Source organism: Mytilus galloprovincialis, chromosome 11 (assembly GCF_965363235.1).
Source record: "Mytilus galloprovincialis chromosome 11, xbMytGall1.hap1.1, whole genome shotgun sequence".
Taxonomy (NCBI): Eukaryota; Metazoa; Mollusca; class Bivalvia; order Mytilida; family Mytilidae; genus Mytilus; species Mytilus galloprovincialis.
The window spans coordinates 13,317,228-13,334,455 of NC_134848.1; the positions used below are offsets into that span (position 1 = coordinate 13,317,228).

Here is a 17,228-nt window from a genome sequence, read left to right on the forward strand (position 1 = left end):
GTGTCTGGGATTTTTTTTTAACATTTTTTCTGTTGTGTCTGTTTGTTTTGATCTCGCTTTGTTGTCAATATGGTAATATTGCGTACGATTGTTATACAAGTGAGAGGTTCGGATAGCTGTAAGAGCTGGTTTAATCCACTATTTTCTACATAAATAACTACCTGTATAAAGGCCTAGATATGACAGTGTATTTCATTTGTTTGATGTGTTTAAACATTTAATTTTGACATTTGGTGGGATGCTGTCCGTTTTTAGGTTTTCTTTGGGGTTCGGGGTTTTATTATGTATAGTGCGTGCTATCTATTGCTATTCATTCAATTAAATTTCCCAACATTTATAGTTTTCCGGTTAATCGATAGTATTGTATATTAATAAGAAAGATAACAATGTGTATATGAATATCAAATATCCTTTAATAATGAAAAACAATTTTAAATGTCTAGGTTAACTTAATACTCGTCATCGTCGTAGGATGGTGCTGAAAAATAGAAATATATCAATTAATATAAATATGGAGAAACCATAGCATGTGAAATAGATATTAATAAATTTTTGGGATAAACTCATCAGTGAAGTGTCCAGTTATTCGTCCCAAATCAGACACTCATTTCTTTTTTATATCAATTTAGTGACACTGATAGGTGATGTGAAATCAATAATAATTATAACGGAATTCATCATTATCACACACATCTTCTAATAGACTGTCAATATGCAATTTAAAACGTAAGCTCCGCCGGTTAAGTTGATATTACATTGGTAATAACTTGCTGTTATTATGAATAATAACTGTTTAGCCTCTGTACTTATTTTGGTATCTGAAGTGAAAGATTCCTATTGCTTTCAAACTATCATGTTTCCGTCCTGGATATGCAAAATGTACGTCCACGATATGAGAGCACGTATCCGTGACATACCAGCCCGATATTTGATTTATACGTGACATAAAAGCATAATATTGAAATATGTGAAATAAGAGCTAGTATATCTAAAGCACGTGATTTAAGTGGACCATATTTGATACGTATTTGTCATAAGAGCACAATATTTGATACAAACGTGACATAAGAGCACAATATTTGATAAGATTTGTCAAAAGAGCACAATATTTGATACGTATTTGTCATAAGAGCAGAACATTTGATACGTACATGACATAAGAGGACAATATTTGATACGTATTTGTCATAAGAGCACATTATTTGGTACGTATTTGTCATAAGAGCACAATATTTAATACATACGTGATTTAAGAGCGCAATGTTTGATACGTATTTGTCATAAGAGCACAATATTTGATACGTTTTTGTCAAAAAAGCACAATATTTTATACGTATTTGTCATAAAATCACAATATTTATACGTACTTGTCATAAGGGCACAATATTTGATACGTACGTGATTTAAGAGAACAATATCTGCCACTGTATCCTCTGGCACATTTACACACATATCCGTTTCCTTTAACTGTACACTTTCCTCTATTTTTACATGGACGTGAAGCACATGGGTTTTTTTTATCTACAAATTATAAAGTGAAACAAATCGTCATATACAAACAGTAATCTTGTGCATTGAAATAACCCACCAAAATACCAGGATTATCAATTAATTTGTCACACGCGCATTTCGTCTGAAACACATCAATAAAGCTCAAAAGAATAACACAGACAGAAGGCCAACAAAAGTACGTAGTTGAATAGCATTGATGTATTTCATGAAAAATGCAAAGTGAATATTTTTTTTATATTTTTGGCGTTAATCATTATGCGACAATATCTGAAAATAAGATAATTGAACTTAAGAATCGCAAACATATTACAAATTTGCGATCCCTACACGAAATTTTTTAAATATCTATTAAAATATGATTGAGCTTGGTATAATTTGCTTCAGTGGCTTCACATTTCACGAATTGAAAGAAAAGCTGCGCAAAATCAGTCTCAAATTAAATCCAAGCATAATTCTGAGACATTAATATTTGACCTTTGTTACTCTAAATACAAACATGATTTTTTAGTGCAATGCCTGCCGCCGTATCCATATGCGCATTTGCATCTATAAGCTTTTCCATTCCAAATACACTTTCCTCTGTTTTTGCATGGCTTTGAAACAACACAAGGGTTTGGTTTATCTTCAAAACAGAAATGTAAGTATCAGCTTGTCCTAATTCAGTATTTATGAGGTATGTAATGTTTATTCTGAACTATATTTTTTTTTGTATTAATCATGGCACTGTCTGTTATCAGATTATGAATTAAACATCCTTGGTATCTCTCGCCGTTTTTTTAGTATTTTTTCATATTTTCATCTCTTCTTAATTTTTAGCATTTTATTGTGTAATTTTGTCAGTTACTATCAATGCTGTCAACCCCCAGATGTAGATGATTGAACTAAAATACTTCTTTACTTACAAGCTTTATCAGTACAATGTCGTCCACGCCATCCGTATGCACATTTACAGGTATAAATTTTTCCATTATAATTACATTTTCCTCCATTTTTGCAAGGTTTTGTGTTGCATGGGTTTGGTTTATCTTCAAAACGAAAAATCCCACGTTACAATATGATATATATCATATATTGATGAACATTTAGATACATGGAAAGATCAAAATGAATATAGTTGAATCTAAATTGAACTTGCATCTGGTCCGTCCGATAATTCATGTTATAATTGCACAAAGTTTTCAAGGAGACGTTAAACACTGTATTGCTATGTAATGCAATTCGGGAAAAACAGTCACCTATACGACTTCTTGTTTGTGTAAAGTGTCATACTGAAAACATTGACTAATTTGCCTTTTCAGAAACTAGGGGACTTTGGGTAACCTCATTGTTCATACATCATAATGAAAATTAAAGTTTACGTCATTTTGGTGCATTTCAACGTTTTATCCAATCACAACGTTTTGGTTTACGCTTTTGAATATTTAACCCAGAGTGTTTTTGATTCTGAAACGGTGAATTTCATAGCTTATCTGGATTGTAATTACTATTGATAATTTGCTCATTATCCAGCATTGTAACAATAACCGTATAATAATAAGTTATCTTTAAATGTTACATTTGAGTATCCCCCGGAACATTCACATGTACAATCATTTCCCTCGTATTAATCGATCAAAATCTGCAATTTTAATACTAAGTATGATAATATCTAATTTTCACATGTGGGACGGGTGTATATCCCGGAACATATACATTTATAACTTTTTCCCTCGTATTAACCGATCAAAAACCTGCATTTTAACATACAGGATGTCAATATCTAATATTCACAAGTAGAACCTGAGTATCCCCCGGAATATTTACATTTATAGCTATTTCCCTCGTATAAACCAATCAAAATTCACATTTTTTAATGAAGTATGAAAATATCTAACCTCCATATGTTGGACCTGAATATTCCCCCGGAACATTTACATTTATGACTATTCACTCGTATTCACTAATCAAAAAATTGCATTTTGAAATAAAGTATGATAATATCTTATATTTACATCTAGGACCTTAGTATCCCCGGAACATTTACATTTATACCTATTTCTTTCACATTAACCAATCAAAATATGGCATTTTATGATATATTCTAACCTTCACATGTGAGACCTGAGTACTCCCTCGGAACAGTTACATTTATGACTATTCCCCTCGTATTTACCAATCGAAATCTGTCATTTCTAAATGAAGTGTGATAATATGTCATATTCAAATGTAGGACCTGGTATCTCCCGGAACATTTACACTAAAAAAAGTCTTATAACTATTACCTTCACATTAAACAATCAAAATCTGCCATTTTAACAGAACGTAGGATAAAAACCTTCAAATGTGGGACCTAAGTATTCCTCCTACACATCTACATATATTGCTATTTCCCTCACATTAACCAACCAGAAGCTTGTATTTTTAAATGAAGAGTGATAATATTTAACTTTAACATGTGGGACCTTTGTATCCTCCTACTCATCTACATTTATGACTATTTCCCTCACATTAAGTAACCAGAAGCTTGTATTTTTAAATGAAGAGTGATAATATTTAACTTTCACATGTGGGACCTTTGTATCCTCCTACACATCTACATATATGACTATTTCCCTCACATTTACCAATCAAAAGCTTGCATTTTGATATAACATATCATAATATTTTACCTTCACATGTAGGACCTTTGTAGCCTCCTACACATCTACATTTAAACCCATCATCACTGTTGTCAGGGTAACATCTGCCTCTGTTTTGACATGGATTGGGTTTACATACATTTTCTAGAAAATGAAAATAACAGTTTTTTTTTTAAATCATGCATCCGTAGCGCTTTTATACATTTGCCCTCAGCAGGTAATCTCAAATGGCAAATATTTGAAAGCAAAAGATGTACAAAAATTTTTAAAAAATATGACTAAAAAAATCCACTTCAATGATGGCTGTACCCCTTGGAGGAAGATGAAACCGTATTTTCCAATGATTTTTGTATGTATAAAATTATTACAGAAAGTGTGTATGAAATAAAATATGATAATGATAATCAGATGTAAAATATGAGTAAGCATCAATGGAATTAAGATACAAAATTATATAAGATAGCGACTAAAATCGAACTTTTATTTCTGCCAAGCGCACATATTCTCTTTCTCGTTTAACTGTTCTTGTTTAGTTTCAAGGTTTAGTTTTCATATTGACATATAAATCAATTCGCTATTTCAGAATCTAAACGACTATGTGTAATCTCATTGTTCGTACACCAAAATAAAAACAACGTAACGTTATTGCTTAAATTTCAATTGTAAGGAACGTTTCAAACCAATCATAACGTTTTAGTGTACGCTTGTGTAAATATTACCCACAATTCATTGGATTCTAAAACGACTAATTCATGAACATATTTATATGTGTAAACCATCACAAGTAGGACCGGAATATCCACCTACGCATTTACATCTGTAACCATCACGTCCTTCGGGAATACAACGACCTCTATTCTGGCATGGATTAGGTTTACAAACATGTTCTGTTGAATTATAAATAAAGACTCTATTTGTTTAAGGGCCAGCTGAAGGACTCATCCGGGTGCGGGAGTTTCTCGCTGCATTGATGGCCTTTGGCTGTTGTCTGCTCTATGGCCGGGTTGTTATCTCTTTGACACATTCCCCGTTTCCATTCTAAATTTTATCTACCACTGCATTGAGTACGATACGATATTTCTCCACTCAAAACAGATAAATTTGCAATTTTAAAACGCGAGGCTTGCCTAGCGAGTTAAATAATTAAAATTCAACCATCGAGACTGGAGAAAATGGTATCAAACGAGATCTTTTAATAGATGCTGTGATATTGTTGCACGATACGCAGTCTAAACTTAATTCTTCTTCTTTTCTAAAGATCTGAATACAATCATCAGGCATTGTCCTCTTTTTAAATGACATCGCAATAGGAAAATGAAAGGAAAGCAAAGCAAACATTAAACGTCATTATGTAATGTTTAATGAAACGCTGAGATGAAAAAAAAAGATTAAATGATTGATGAATAGTGAAATGCACAAAATAAGTTGACAACACTGTCAAAAGAGTGAATCTTATAAAATACAATAAAGACTTCTTTTCGTGTAAAGTGAATATAATAAGGCATTGATCAATTAGTTAGAAGGAAACATTTCTTTCATCATGGTAAAACATATGCATAATGGTTTGATTAATTTTGGACTTTATTGCTATTGTTTTTTTCTAAATTTTCAAAATTTAAATGTGTTATTCTCTTTACACCTTGGGTATTTTTATTCATTAAAGTTATGCATTTCATTACGTAAATAATTTTCAATCTTTGACTATAACGTAGGATACAAGCATTTGAATATTGATATTTTGTAATTTAGATTGATGTATTATTTACACATACAGCACATGAATACATAACCTGCATATGATTACACATACTGCACATGATTACATAACCTGCATATGATTACACATACTGCACATGATTACACATACTGCATATGATTACACATACGGCAAATGATTACACATTACTTATTATCTATCTTACCTCCACATGTAGGCCCAGAATAACCTCCTTTACAGATACAGTTGTAACTACTGCCTTTGTTGACACATCTGCCACTGTTCTTGCATGGATTGGGTTTACAGACATTAACTATATACATAAGAATATTTGTTATGAACGACAACGAAACAACAAACTCCAAGTCACATGGATTGGGGTTACACGCATGCACTACTAGTATATAAATGAGAAGATGTGATTTGCGTGCCAATGAAACAAATTTCTATCCAAGACGCAATGTATACAAAGTTAACAATTAAAGGTGAAAGTACTGTAATATTCACTTAGAAAATAATGCAGATTTTAAAAAAAGTATCAAAATCAATTACATTGTTAATAAGACATAGTGTTTGAACATATAGTAGATAAAACAATATATACCGTCGCTGGACTTCTAAAATGTTGTAAATTACAATTTTTTCAAGAAAAAAATATCTCACAAACAGGCTTTGAAAAATTTGAAAAATGCATGCATGCTTCCAAAATGTCGTATGTGAACTTGAACATTTTTGTAAATAGCAGTGAAATAAAAACTTTGACATTTTTGGATTATCCAAGAATTATCCTTAAATTATTTTCACAGAAATAAAGAAATGCACAATTATTTTTTCCCCAAAGCCATTCTACAACGATTTTCAAGTTTTTTCTACTAATACAATTTGAACCCATCGGATGCCACCACGTGACGGCATTTAACCAAGTATGACGTCATTATTTATGCTAGGTGCGATAATACACTATATTACACCTTACCTTTACATGTAGGACCAGAGTATCCTCCTTTACATCTACATCTGTAACCACCGCTGCCATCAGATGAACATATCCCGCCGTTTTTACATGGATTAGGGGCACACACATACCCTATTGAATAGAAAAAATATATATTTATTAGAAGTAAAGTTAGAAGAATGATTTGCTCAGTCGTCAGGGTTTCGTTTTTTACAAATACCTTTTACTTCCCTATTGATCAATTCCGATTTTTTACGAAACTATTAGTCCAGTTCCATTATGCGAAAGAGGGACGAAAGATACCAGAGGGACAGTCAAACTCATTGATTGAAAATAAACTGAAAACGCCATGACTAAAAATAAAAAGACAAACAGACATATAATAGTACAGATGACAGAATATATAAAAGTAAAGACTAAACAACACGAACCCACCAAACACTAGGGGGATCTCATGTGTATCGGAAGGATATGCAGATCCTGCTCCACATGTGACACCTGTTGACTTCAAATGGATTTGGTTATGATTTATCTATCCCCATACGTTGAATGTTTTTACGTACAAATTACTGGCCCCCCTAACTGTTAACTAAAACCGATAGTGATCGTAGTGGAACCCGTCGTTCTGATCATGTTAGTACAAACCCAGGATAAGTTTCATTTTGTTAATCACATTCTAGGAAAAGGGAACAGAATTGTAAAAATAACGGCCAACCATATCGTGATGGCGTACGTAAAATGTAAGCTTCGCATCTTTAAATTGTTCGTTTAACATGTTTAAAAGCTTGCTTGAGAGCAGCAAAGCTCTTTCAAGAAAGTCATTAATGTCCAGTGATACAACCTCCTTAAGGAAGTTCGCTGCTCAGTTTCAAAATAAATAACTTTCCATAACACTAGTATATAATGAGAGAGGAAAAATTGAGGAATCAAAAAAGCAAAAAAAAAAATATAGGGGTCAATGTGTTTGTTTTCAAGATAACAGCCATATATTTGGCGTGAAAATGTTCTCTCTTGATTTTGTCATAGCTTTAACATTAACCAGTTCAAGTTATCCAAAATTATTAAAAAATAAATATTTTTTTATAAGATGTTTCCAAATGGTTTATAATTATACATGTAAAAGATTTATAAAAGGAAAAATGGGGGTCCATTGGCAAAAAAATTTAAGGCATTCAAATAAATAAAACCAGAGGATTTCGAAAAGCTAAAAAAAATGTAAAACATGAAAAGCAATCATCCTTAATAAACTTACTCTCGCATTCTGGACCAAAATATCCTGGACGACATTCGCATGAGTAGTCTCCAAATTTGTCAGCTGAGCATGTCCCTCCATTGCTACATGGGTTTGGTTTACAGGCGTTTTCTGGAAATCGGACCATATTCATTAAAACAAAATATTAATTTATAATTGCGGCTTCATGACTGTATACAAATTATGCAAGCATTGCATTATTGTTTATTGTTTTATAATCTTGTTTAATTAAGAAGGTACGGAACACTTAAGTGGGTGTATTCCGAATATCGGCAGAACGTTTTAATCACACACTATTAGCTATCTATCTAATACGATTATTCATGCAATGTGTATGGTTTAAACTTCTTAATTGTTTTTTTTATATTTTGTGTCACTGGTCAAACGAAATATTTCGTAAAAATTTTATGAAAATTGAACGATACAAGTCTTTTTTAGTCAAACTGTTGAGTATCCAATAAATCCAGTTTTGTGTATTTTCAACACCTAAAAGGTTGTCGGTCTACATATTCATTTAAAGTTTTTCTTTTTTTTTCTTTCAGACTTGTGTAAATTGCATGCCACAACTTTGTAATCAAGTAATTATTCCTTGTAAACGGTGGCAAAGGAGACCAAAACTATGTCATTCTAAACATATATATCATACATTGACATGCAGGTCTTGAGTATCATCCGACACATTTACATTTATAACTATTTACCTCGCATTAACCAATCAAAATCTTGCATTTTAACATAAAAGTATGATAATATCATACCTTGACATGTAGGTCCTGAGTATCCGTCGACACATCTACATTTATACCCTGTTTTGCCATCGGGAAAACATCTTCCTTTGTTTTTACATGGATTTGGTTTGCAAGCATGCACTTATAAGAAGAAATGAAAACTGTTGAAATCACATGGATTTGGTTTGCAAGCATGTACTTATGATAAGAAATGAAAACTGTTGAAATCATCAAATTAAATTAAATCAAATGTTTCACTTTCATATCTAGAAATGTATTCCTGGGATAGGAAAATCATTCGTTTTTCGAAAAATTCATAGTTTTGTAACAGGAAAATAATTTCTTACCTTTACATCGGGGACCAGAGTATCCTCCTACACATCTTCATTTATAACTATTTCCCTTGAATTAACCAATCAAAATCTTGCATTTTAACACAAAAGTATAATAATATCTTACCTTCACATCGGGGACCAGTGTATCCTCCACTACATGTACATTTATATCCTGTCTTTCCCAAGGGTGAGCACTTTCCGTTGTTTTTACAAGGATTCGGGCTACATACATTTTCTAGAAATAGAAAAAAAATATATCAAAAGCATTAAAGAAAACTGTTTCAATATTTTGTAGTCACTCAAAGATAGAGAGGTAAAGTTGACATTAAAGGATTTTCTTTTTGTTAACTTAAACAATAAATTTGATTCCCTAGAAAAAAATTAACGGTGACATATACTGTAAACCTACTTATTTTCGCGAGCGATTTAACTTCGCGTATTTCGCGAGAAGATACATAACGCGAATATAAATCGTCGCGAAAACTTATTTCCTTATCTTTCTACATGAAGTGAATTTGCAACTCGCGAAAGTAAATCGGCGCAAAGTGGGCTAGAAAGTGCTGAACGCGAAATAAAGTATCCGCGAAAATAAGTTGGTTTACAGTATTTTCTAGAAATAGAAGAAAAAACAAAAAAGAAAAGAACTTAGTGTAGCAAATGCATTTAAGAAAAATGTTTCCATATTTTGAAGAGAAGTAATGTTGACAAAGAATAGTTTTCTTTTTTATTTTCTTGAAAAACACAAATTTGGTTTCCTTTAATTTATTTTTTAGTCATATTTGAGTGACATTTGATGAAAGTTCACAGCTTGTAGACTTGAGAAATAAACCACACCCGATGACCGTAAATTTAGAATAAAGTACGCACACTAACTATAAATCAAGTATGTATACACGGTTTCTGTGTGTAAGGCTTCACGGAATAATATCTAAGGAAATTATAGGAACTAATTATGTGTTCAAAGGAACCTGTTGTTCAGTGGTTGTCGTTTGTAGATGTGGTTCATAAATGTCATTTTTTTTTTGTATAAACTAGACCGTTGGTTTTCTTGTTTGAATGGTTTTAAATTGGTCATTTTGGGGGCCTTTAAAGCTTGCTGTTCGGTATGAGCCACGTCTCAGTGTTAACGATCGTACTTTGACATTTAATTGTAATTTGGATTGAGTGTTTTCTCATTGGCACTCATACCACATCTTGTCATATCTATGAAATTATATAGTAAATTGGCATTCATTTCAATTGAATACTTACTTTCGCAAAGTCTGCCAAAGTTTCCATTTCTACATACACATTTAAATGTTTTTCCAACAGGTACACATCTACTTTTATTTTTACATTGGTTTGGTTTACATGCGTTTTCTGAAAATATGTATTATGTTCAAAATGTAATACTAGAATTCATGAATATACAAGATATGGGCTATACGTCTAAAATTACATTACATATTATAATTCATAAGACTTGGACGTCAATAGTTACTTAACATGGACAAGTATCGTTCGTAAAAACCCTGCGTAAAAAGTTACCTAACATGTTTCATAAAACTCCTAACTGGTGATAGGCTGACATAAATAACGAGGAATTCCAAAAATAGATTGTATTACTAGTAATAGGTTACAACACATCCTTCCAGCAACAATGTCAAAATAATCCATAGAAAGTAATGGTTCTTCCACACTTAATACAAAACGTTTTTAAGTCAACGCTTTTATACATCAATAAAATTACAAATATAGCATTCAATTTTTTACTAAACATCAATGAATCGACAATAATAATTAAAACTTTTTTCGGAAACAAAATTTGTTTATGTCATTAAAATATTGTCTTTTTTTAAGTAGAATGATTTAATGTTATACAATTCAATTAGTTGGTTATATCAAAGAAAGGAGGTTTTTTTTATTTTAATAACTTTAGATACAAAGCGTTCCTGGTGAAGTTTATTTCTAGCGGCGCGTGTCCTCGCCATACTTTATTTGGAGGGAAAGTCCCAAAAGAAATACGATAGAGCGGGTCTTCATTTTAAACTCAAAATGATATATATACAACATACTTTGAATACAAGTGTATCGGATAGTGTGGTCACATTCGAAGGTAGGATAAAAAGTGTTTTACAAAATTTCCCTTGATCTTGCTGACTGATAATGAAAATTATCTCTGGAAACTAATGGGCACGTGGCGTTGTCAATAAAAATGACCTTAAATTAACAACATCGTCATAGGTGAAATAGCGATCATTTTTCATCACAACTCGGTTGCTTTTCTCGCTTTCGCTTTACTAGTTCCAGCGAGAAACCCAATCTCGTTGAGATAATCAACGATAATCTATAATTATCAACATAGGATAGATCAATCATAATTCAAATCTCTAAAAGGGCCTCGGTGGCCGAGTGGTCCAAGTAGTTACTACTGTAAGTACTAGCCAGTCAACACTGAGGTTGTGTGTTCAAACCACGCTCGTGCGGGTGCACTCGACTACAATCTTAATTGACTAGGATTGTCAGTTTTCCTGTCAAAGATCGGTGGTTTTCTCCGGGCACTCCAGCTTCCTCCACCAATAAAAAACTGGCCGCCACGAAATATCCTAAATGCGGTGCTTAAAAGTGGCGTTAAAGCACCACAAAATCAAAATCAAAATCAAATCTCAAAATGATATACATAACATACTTAGGTTGCAATTGTATCCATAGTATCCTCCTTTGCAGAAACATTTGTAGGAGCCACCTCTGGGTTTACATACTCCATTGTATTTACATGGCTTCTTTAAACAGGGGTTTACTGAAATATAATAAAAGGTTATATGTGTGATAAATTTTATTGACCAATTTTAACTGTACTTGTTACTTTTATTTTCATGTCTTCTTCAAACCTTTAATACATAATTTATATTGTAGGTATTTTCATGGCTTCCATAATTATGGATTTACGGAATTACATATAAACTCATCGGAGATACAGGATTGCAATTATGATTTGTGGTAGACGCGCGTTTCGTCTATAAAAGACTCATCAGTAACGTTTGAATAAAAAAAAAATATAAAGGCCAAATAAAGTACGAAGTTAAAGAGCATTGAGGAACAAAATTAAAAAAAAAGTGTATATGTTATATATACTTATTATATTGGTAAAAATTTACGATTGTATCAACTCTTCCTTCCTATTTTTTTTTATATTTTATATGATTATACGTACCAGGAATTCCCAGTAAAGTGTTTTATCGATAAACGATTTTGTTGAAGCTTGATTGTTAACATGGCGTGCGTTTATCTTTATGAATTACTCAAAGATATACTAGGTATACTGTTACTAGAAACAAGTAATATCACAAAAATACTGAACTTAGAGGAAAATCAATTCGGAAAGTCCATAATCACATGGCAAAATCAAAAAACAAAACGCATAATAAACAAATGGACAAGAACTGTCATATTCCTGACTGGGTACAGGCATTTTCAAATGTAAAAATTGGTGGATTAAACCTGGTTTTATAGCGCTAACCCTCTCACTTTGATGACAGTCTCATCAAATTCTGCTATATTTACCATGATGCGTTAACTAAACATACACAATAAATAAAATAGTCAAAATATGGGTACATCAGTCATCATCGGGTAACAATTTTTAAAGGAACAATTTAACAGAACACAAAAACATCTATCTACAAACACATTCATTGATTTGCGTGTCTGACGTCAGAAAATTTTATACGTCACATATATTTGTCGTTCAATGTACATACAAACAATAACTGGTACCAACCTGGTCGATATCTCGATGGTGAAGGCTTGTATATTGGTGGTTTGTAGTCCTGTGAAAGAATAATAAGTAAACTCGTTATAGATATCAGGGAGAACATTTTGTGCGGAAGGCACCTTTTTCGAAAAAAAAAGACGCCATTGTCGTCTTCAAAACAAGCACCAGTGACATTCGAATGAAGAAATTAAAAAGCCAAAATAATGAAGTTGATGACCAAAATTTTGTTGTACTTAAAGTTTATATTCTCAAACTGAAAATTATATTAAGAAGAGAGACCTTATTTGTTTTATAATATCTTTACATATTTTGTTTCATAGCAGTGATGTTTGTAAATTTTAAAATTAATGTTTTGTCTTGTATTACTTTATATAGTGCATCTTAGTTTCATTAATAGATGAAATATATTTTAAATGCTGGACAAACAAATCTAGCAATAAAAAATGAAACAATTTGTTAAATACAAACAAAAACATTATAGATTATTTATTTAAGTAAAAAACAATTAATCCTAGTTTCATATAAATGTTACTAATCAAAGCTCATAGTTATAGTTACAGCCGATTTCATTGAGTGTGAAGCCAAAGGTAAAATCTTTGGTTAGCTTGCTTGTTAGCTGTACCATTGAGTCATTATTAGGTCAGGTAAACTACCCTCCTGTTCAACAGATAGATAGATTAATTATCTGCTGGACTTGTCTAGGCTTAAGGGAGGGTGGTTTACCTAAACTAACAATGACTGCACGGTTCAGCTAACAAGCAAGCTAACCAATTTTTTTGCCTCTGGCTTCACACTCAATGAAATCGGCTGTAACCATCTAAAATTTCAAATCAGGGTAAACTGCACCTGACAAACAAATATAAGTGGTCGCAAATCTCAATTGCATGACCGTATGTTATTTTATTTATCTATTGCATTAAAAATTTCGCCTATTCTTTTCTGTCCAGAGTTTGAAGATATAAAGTTGTAAAAAGTTATCGTTGAAAGTCCTGTAAATTCTTGTTATTTTTTCATCGTTTTTGTGACAAAAAGGTGTCAATGTTAAAAGTATAAAAGATCTAGAGAGATTCATTTCCGAACAAATTTCGGTGGCTCATATTTCGAAAAATAGCACACACACACTTCATTTTTTTTCCGAGTATCCAATTTTTTTTTATCCAATGATTATTAATTTATAACAGTCTTTTTAAAAGCTTGTTATTTTAAAGCAGAGTTGATTAACTCATGATAGATATCAAGATTGATGTTTTTATTAACGCCATAAGCGCGTTTCGTCTACAAAAGACTCATCAGTGACGTTCGAATTCAAAAAAGTTAAAAGGCCAAATAAATACGAAGTTGAAGAGCATTGAGGACCATAATTCAGAAACGTTTTACCAAATACAGCTTAGGTAATCTATTCTTGATGTAGAAAAGCCTTAGTATTTCAAAAATTCATAAGTTTTGTAAACAGTAAATTTATAATTATGACCATATCAATGATAATTTATGTCAGCTGACATCCTTAAAGAAAACTGTTTATACATACATCCTCATTGTCATCAAATTGACATGTGAAGTATCTAGGCAAAGTTGTGTAGAACCCTTAGGGTCATTGGTAGTTTTTGGTCAAACATTTCTAAATTTTAAATCTCTTATTTGTACTAGTAATTTTCTAAATAAATTCACCCATAAAGATGAATTGTTTCTACATACATCTTCATCGTCGTTTTAACAAATTCCTAGCATTTATAATTCTTATATTATTTTCTTTCAGTTTTAGCTTAATTTTCAAAATACTTTGATAATGAAATCCACAACAACAAATGCATAACTTATTTAAAAAAGAGTTTCTTTACTTTCTGATGTCTCCCCTATGTGAAAACATTGATGATACTAACCTTAACAATAAACTCAATACTCAATTAAAGAGTAAACATCCGTTATAAATAATATCCCTTGTCTTAATAAATCATAAAAATAAGACTACATGGCATGATTGCTTATGAGCCAACTCTCAATTAGCCCACTAAGTTAAATGGTTTATACATACATCCTCCTCATCATCATTATAATCAGGTCGATTAGTTCCTAGGCAAAGTTGGGTACAAGTAAGCAAAAGAAAGAAAGAAAACAACATGATGCTTCTGTGACCGTCTGGTTAATGCAGTTCAACAACTGTATATCTTTCTTTATATAGTATACCACAGTGCAAGGTCGTTAAAAACTTCCATCATCATCATAGTATAGCACTTAAAGCATCAGTTGATTACCCATAACATAAAAAATATGAAATTAAACATTCTTTTAACGGATTATTTTAATTGATGCATAAACAAACAATACTACTTTTATATAATAAGGTTGTTTATGTTCATTATTGGTTCAATCACCTTATGTTTAACATCACTAAGTTATGTATATTTTCTTCTAATATATCGGTGGAGGTTTTTTAATCAAAGGATTACACATAGGATTAGCAATTGGGGTAAAATTAACTATAGAAGAAACATCTAAGATGGTGTCAGCTTGTCATCGTATTTACTTTCGACAAGGGAAAAAAGACATCTTACTTTTCTGTTGTCCGCAAAACTACAATTTGTATACACGGGCATATATCGAGTAAACAGCAAGAGATAAATGAACTAAATTTATGAGGTTCTCAATAGGGATCTTCATTTCCGTAATTTTTAAGGGGTTCCCATTTTTCTATATTCTACTCCTCTCTAAATTCTCTTGTCTCTATATGTTAGCCACTTATCATTCTATATTCATTATTTGTTAGTATGTGTGCACTCTATTCTTGATCATTCTGTCCTATACAGTGAAACCTGTTTAAACTGACCCTCTTCGGGACTTAAGATTGTGTTCGGTTTTGGCCGATATTCGGCTTTATAAGGTTCAAAACACATGCAATTTGACATTTTTAATATAACGGTGCTTTAGAACATGTTTGTTTATACAGGTTTTCGGTTTATGCAGGATTCGGTTTAGCCAGGTTTCACTATATTCAATTTTATGTATCCTCATTCGGGTCCTCGTGTATGATTCAGAAGTATTTGTGGTCCTGATTTAATGCTATAACTAACTTTTAACTAAAGGATCGCCATATCTATATGAGAAGAAAAATAAGATATGTTAAAAAAAAAAAAAAATACAACACATTATAAATCGCATGCGACCGAAGCGCTTTTCTGGATTTATCTCCGAGGCCCCTCATGGGGGGGTCCTAGTAATCACATAATCACCATTTTTTTGCCAATATAATCACATAATCATTAAATATTTGCTTATCTTTAGTAATCAAATAATCATAAACTAAAAATACAGTCCTAGGTAATCAAATAATCATGAAATATTTGGCTTAATAATCAAATAATCATTAAAAAAACGGCCAAGTAATCACATAATCAAAAACCCCATGAGGGCCCTCTTATCTCCATCGGGAAAGTACAAGCCGAATATTTGAAAGTAAAGTATGTAATAGAACAGAATAATTATATAAATTAAAGAACTATATAACCAAAAGGAAACTAAATCGTCAAGGACAACCTTGTCTTTGAGAGTTAAAATATTTGTTTCTAAACAAAATCTAGATTGATAATCGGGTTATTTTAGAACTTTCCAAACTTATTCGGTATTCAGGAGCTTGCAGCTCTTACTTAGGTTTTGTCAAGTGTCACCAATATCTCAGAAGGAAGTTGATGAACCAGGGGTATGTTAAAGAAATACTCGTCTTTTTCCTAAAAAAGAAAAATCGGAAGGTACCAAGACTTTATATATATATATATATATATATTACATATCAACTTCAGAAATAATACACGATACCCTTGAAGTATAGATTCTTGGTACTGACGTTGTTTATAATCTTAATAACCTGTCATTGTATTCTTTTATTCATATTTATGAATAGCACCTTTACTGTTTAGTCTTTGATGTGGTTCTGTACTCATACCTGTTCTATGGTAAAAAAAAATGTATTCGTGTCTTTCATGTTTTGCTAATGTGCTTTGGGTGTATGCCTTTTCTGTTTCTTTGTATCATGACGTGGCTCTGTACTTATACATCCTGTCATTGTGTTATTGTGCTATGTATTTTTTTGTAGTCTTGTATTTCTTTTTTGCTAGTCTGCTATGTCTATATAACTTTTTGTGTTTAATTGTTACATAAGTATTTGTTTCATAGTGATCTGGTTGTTGTCTCTTTGACACATTCCCCATTTCCATTCTCAATTTTATCATTAAGATTACAACCAATGTTGACTGATGTACTATTTCTGACATTTTTAACCATTATGGCTGCTTGATGGTTTTTTTCACAAATCGTTGTCAATGTAATGGAATTTTATGCGAATGTCATACAAGTGAATAATTTA

General features: G+C 31.7%; 1 protein-coding gene across 1 annotated transcript; it reads right to left on the reverse strand.

Moving 5' to 3' along the window:
* Positions 1 to 391: 391 nt before the first annotated feature.
* LOC143051004 (uncharacterized) lies at positions 392 to 15,038 on the reverse strand. Its single transcript, XM_076224078.1, has 14 exons — positions 14,904 to 15,038; positions 12,878 to 12,926; positions 11,786 to 11,896; positions 10,369 to 10,476; positions 9,242 to 9,352; positions 8,813 to 8,923; positions 8,055 to 8,165; positions 6,824 to 6,934; positions 6,053 to 6,160; positions 4,907 to 5,017; positions 4,161 to 4,274; positions 2,415 to 2,537; positions 1,399 to 1,521; positions 392 to 478 (listed from the first exon to the last, which is right to left on the reverse strand). The coding sequence occupies exons 1-14, from the start codon at positions 14,988 to 14,990 to the stop codon at positions 450 to 452; spliced, it is 1,407 nt and encodes a 468-aa protein (XP_076080193.1). The 5' UTR covers positions 14,991 to 15,038; the 3' UTR covers positions 392 to 449.
* Positions 15,039 to 17,228: the final 2,190 nt, after the last annotated feature.

Excerpts from the sequence above, each read along its gene's own strand:
- LOC143051004 (XM_076224078.1), bottom strand. The coding sequence starts at position 14,990 with ATGTTGTTTTCTTTCTTTCTTTTGCTTACTTGTACCCAACTTTGCCTA. Across the intron at positions 12,927-14,903 it reads ATAATGATGATGAGGAGGAT|GACTACAAACCACCAATATA; the intron begins GTATGTATAAAC and ends ATTCTTTCACAG. Across the intron at positions 6,161-6,823 it reads CTCTGGTCCTACATGTAAAG|TTAATGTCTGTAAACCCAAT; the intron begins GTAAGGTGTAAT and ends TTATGTATATAG.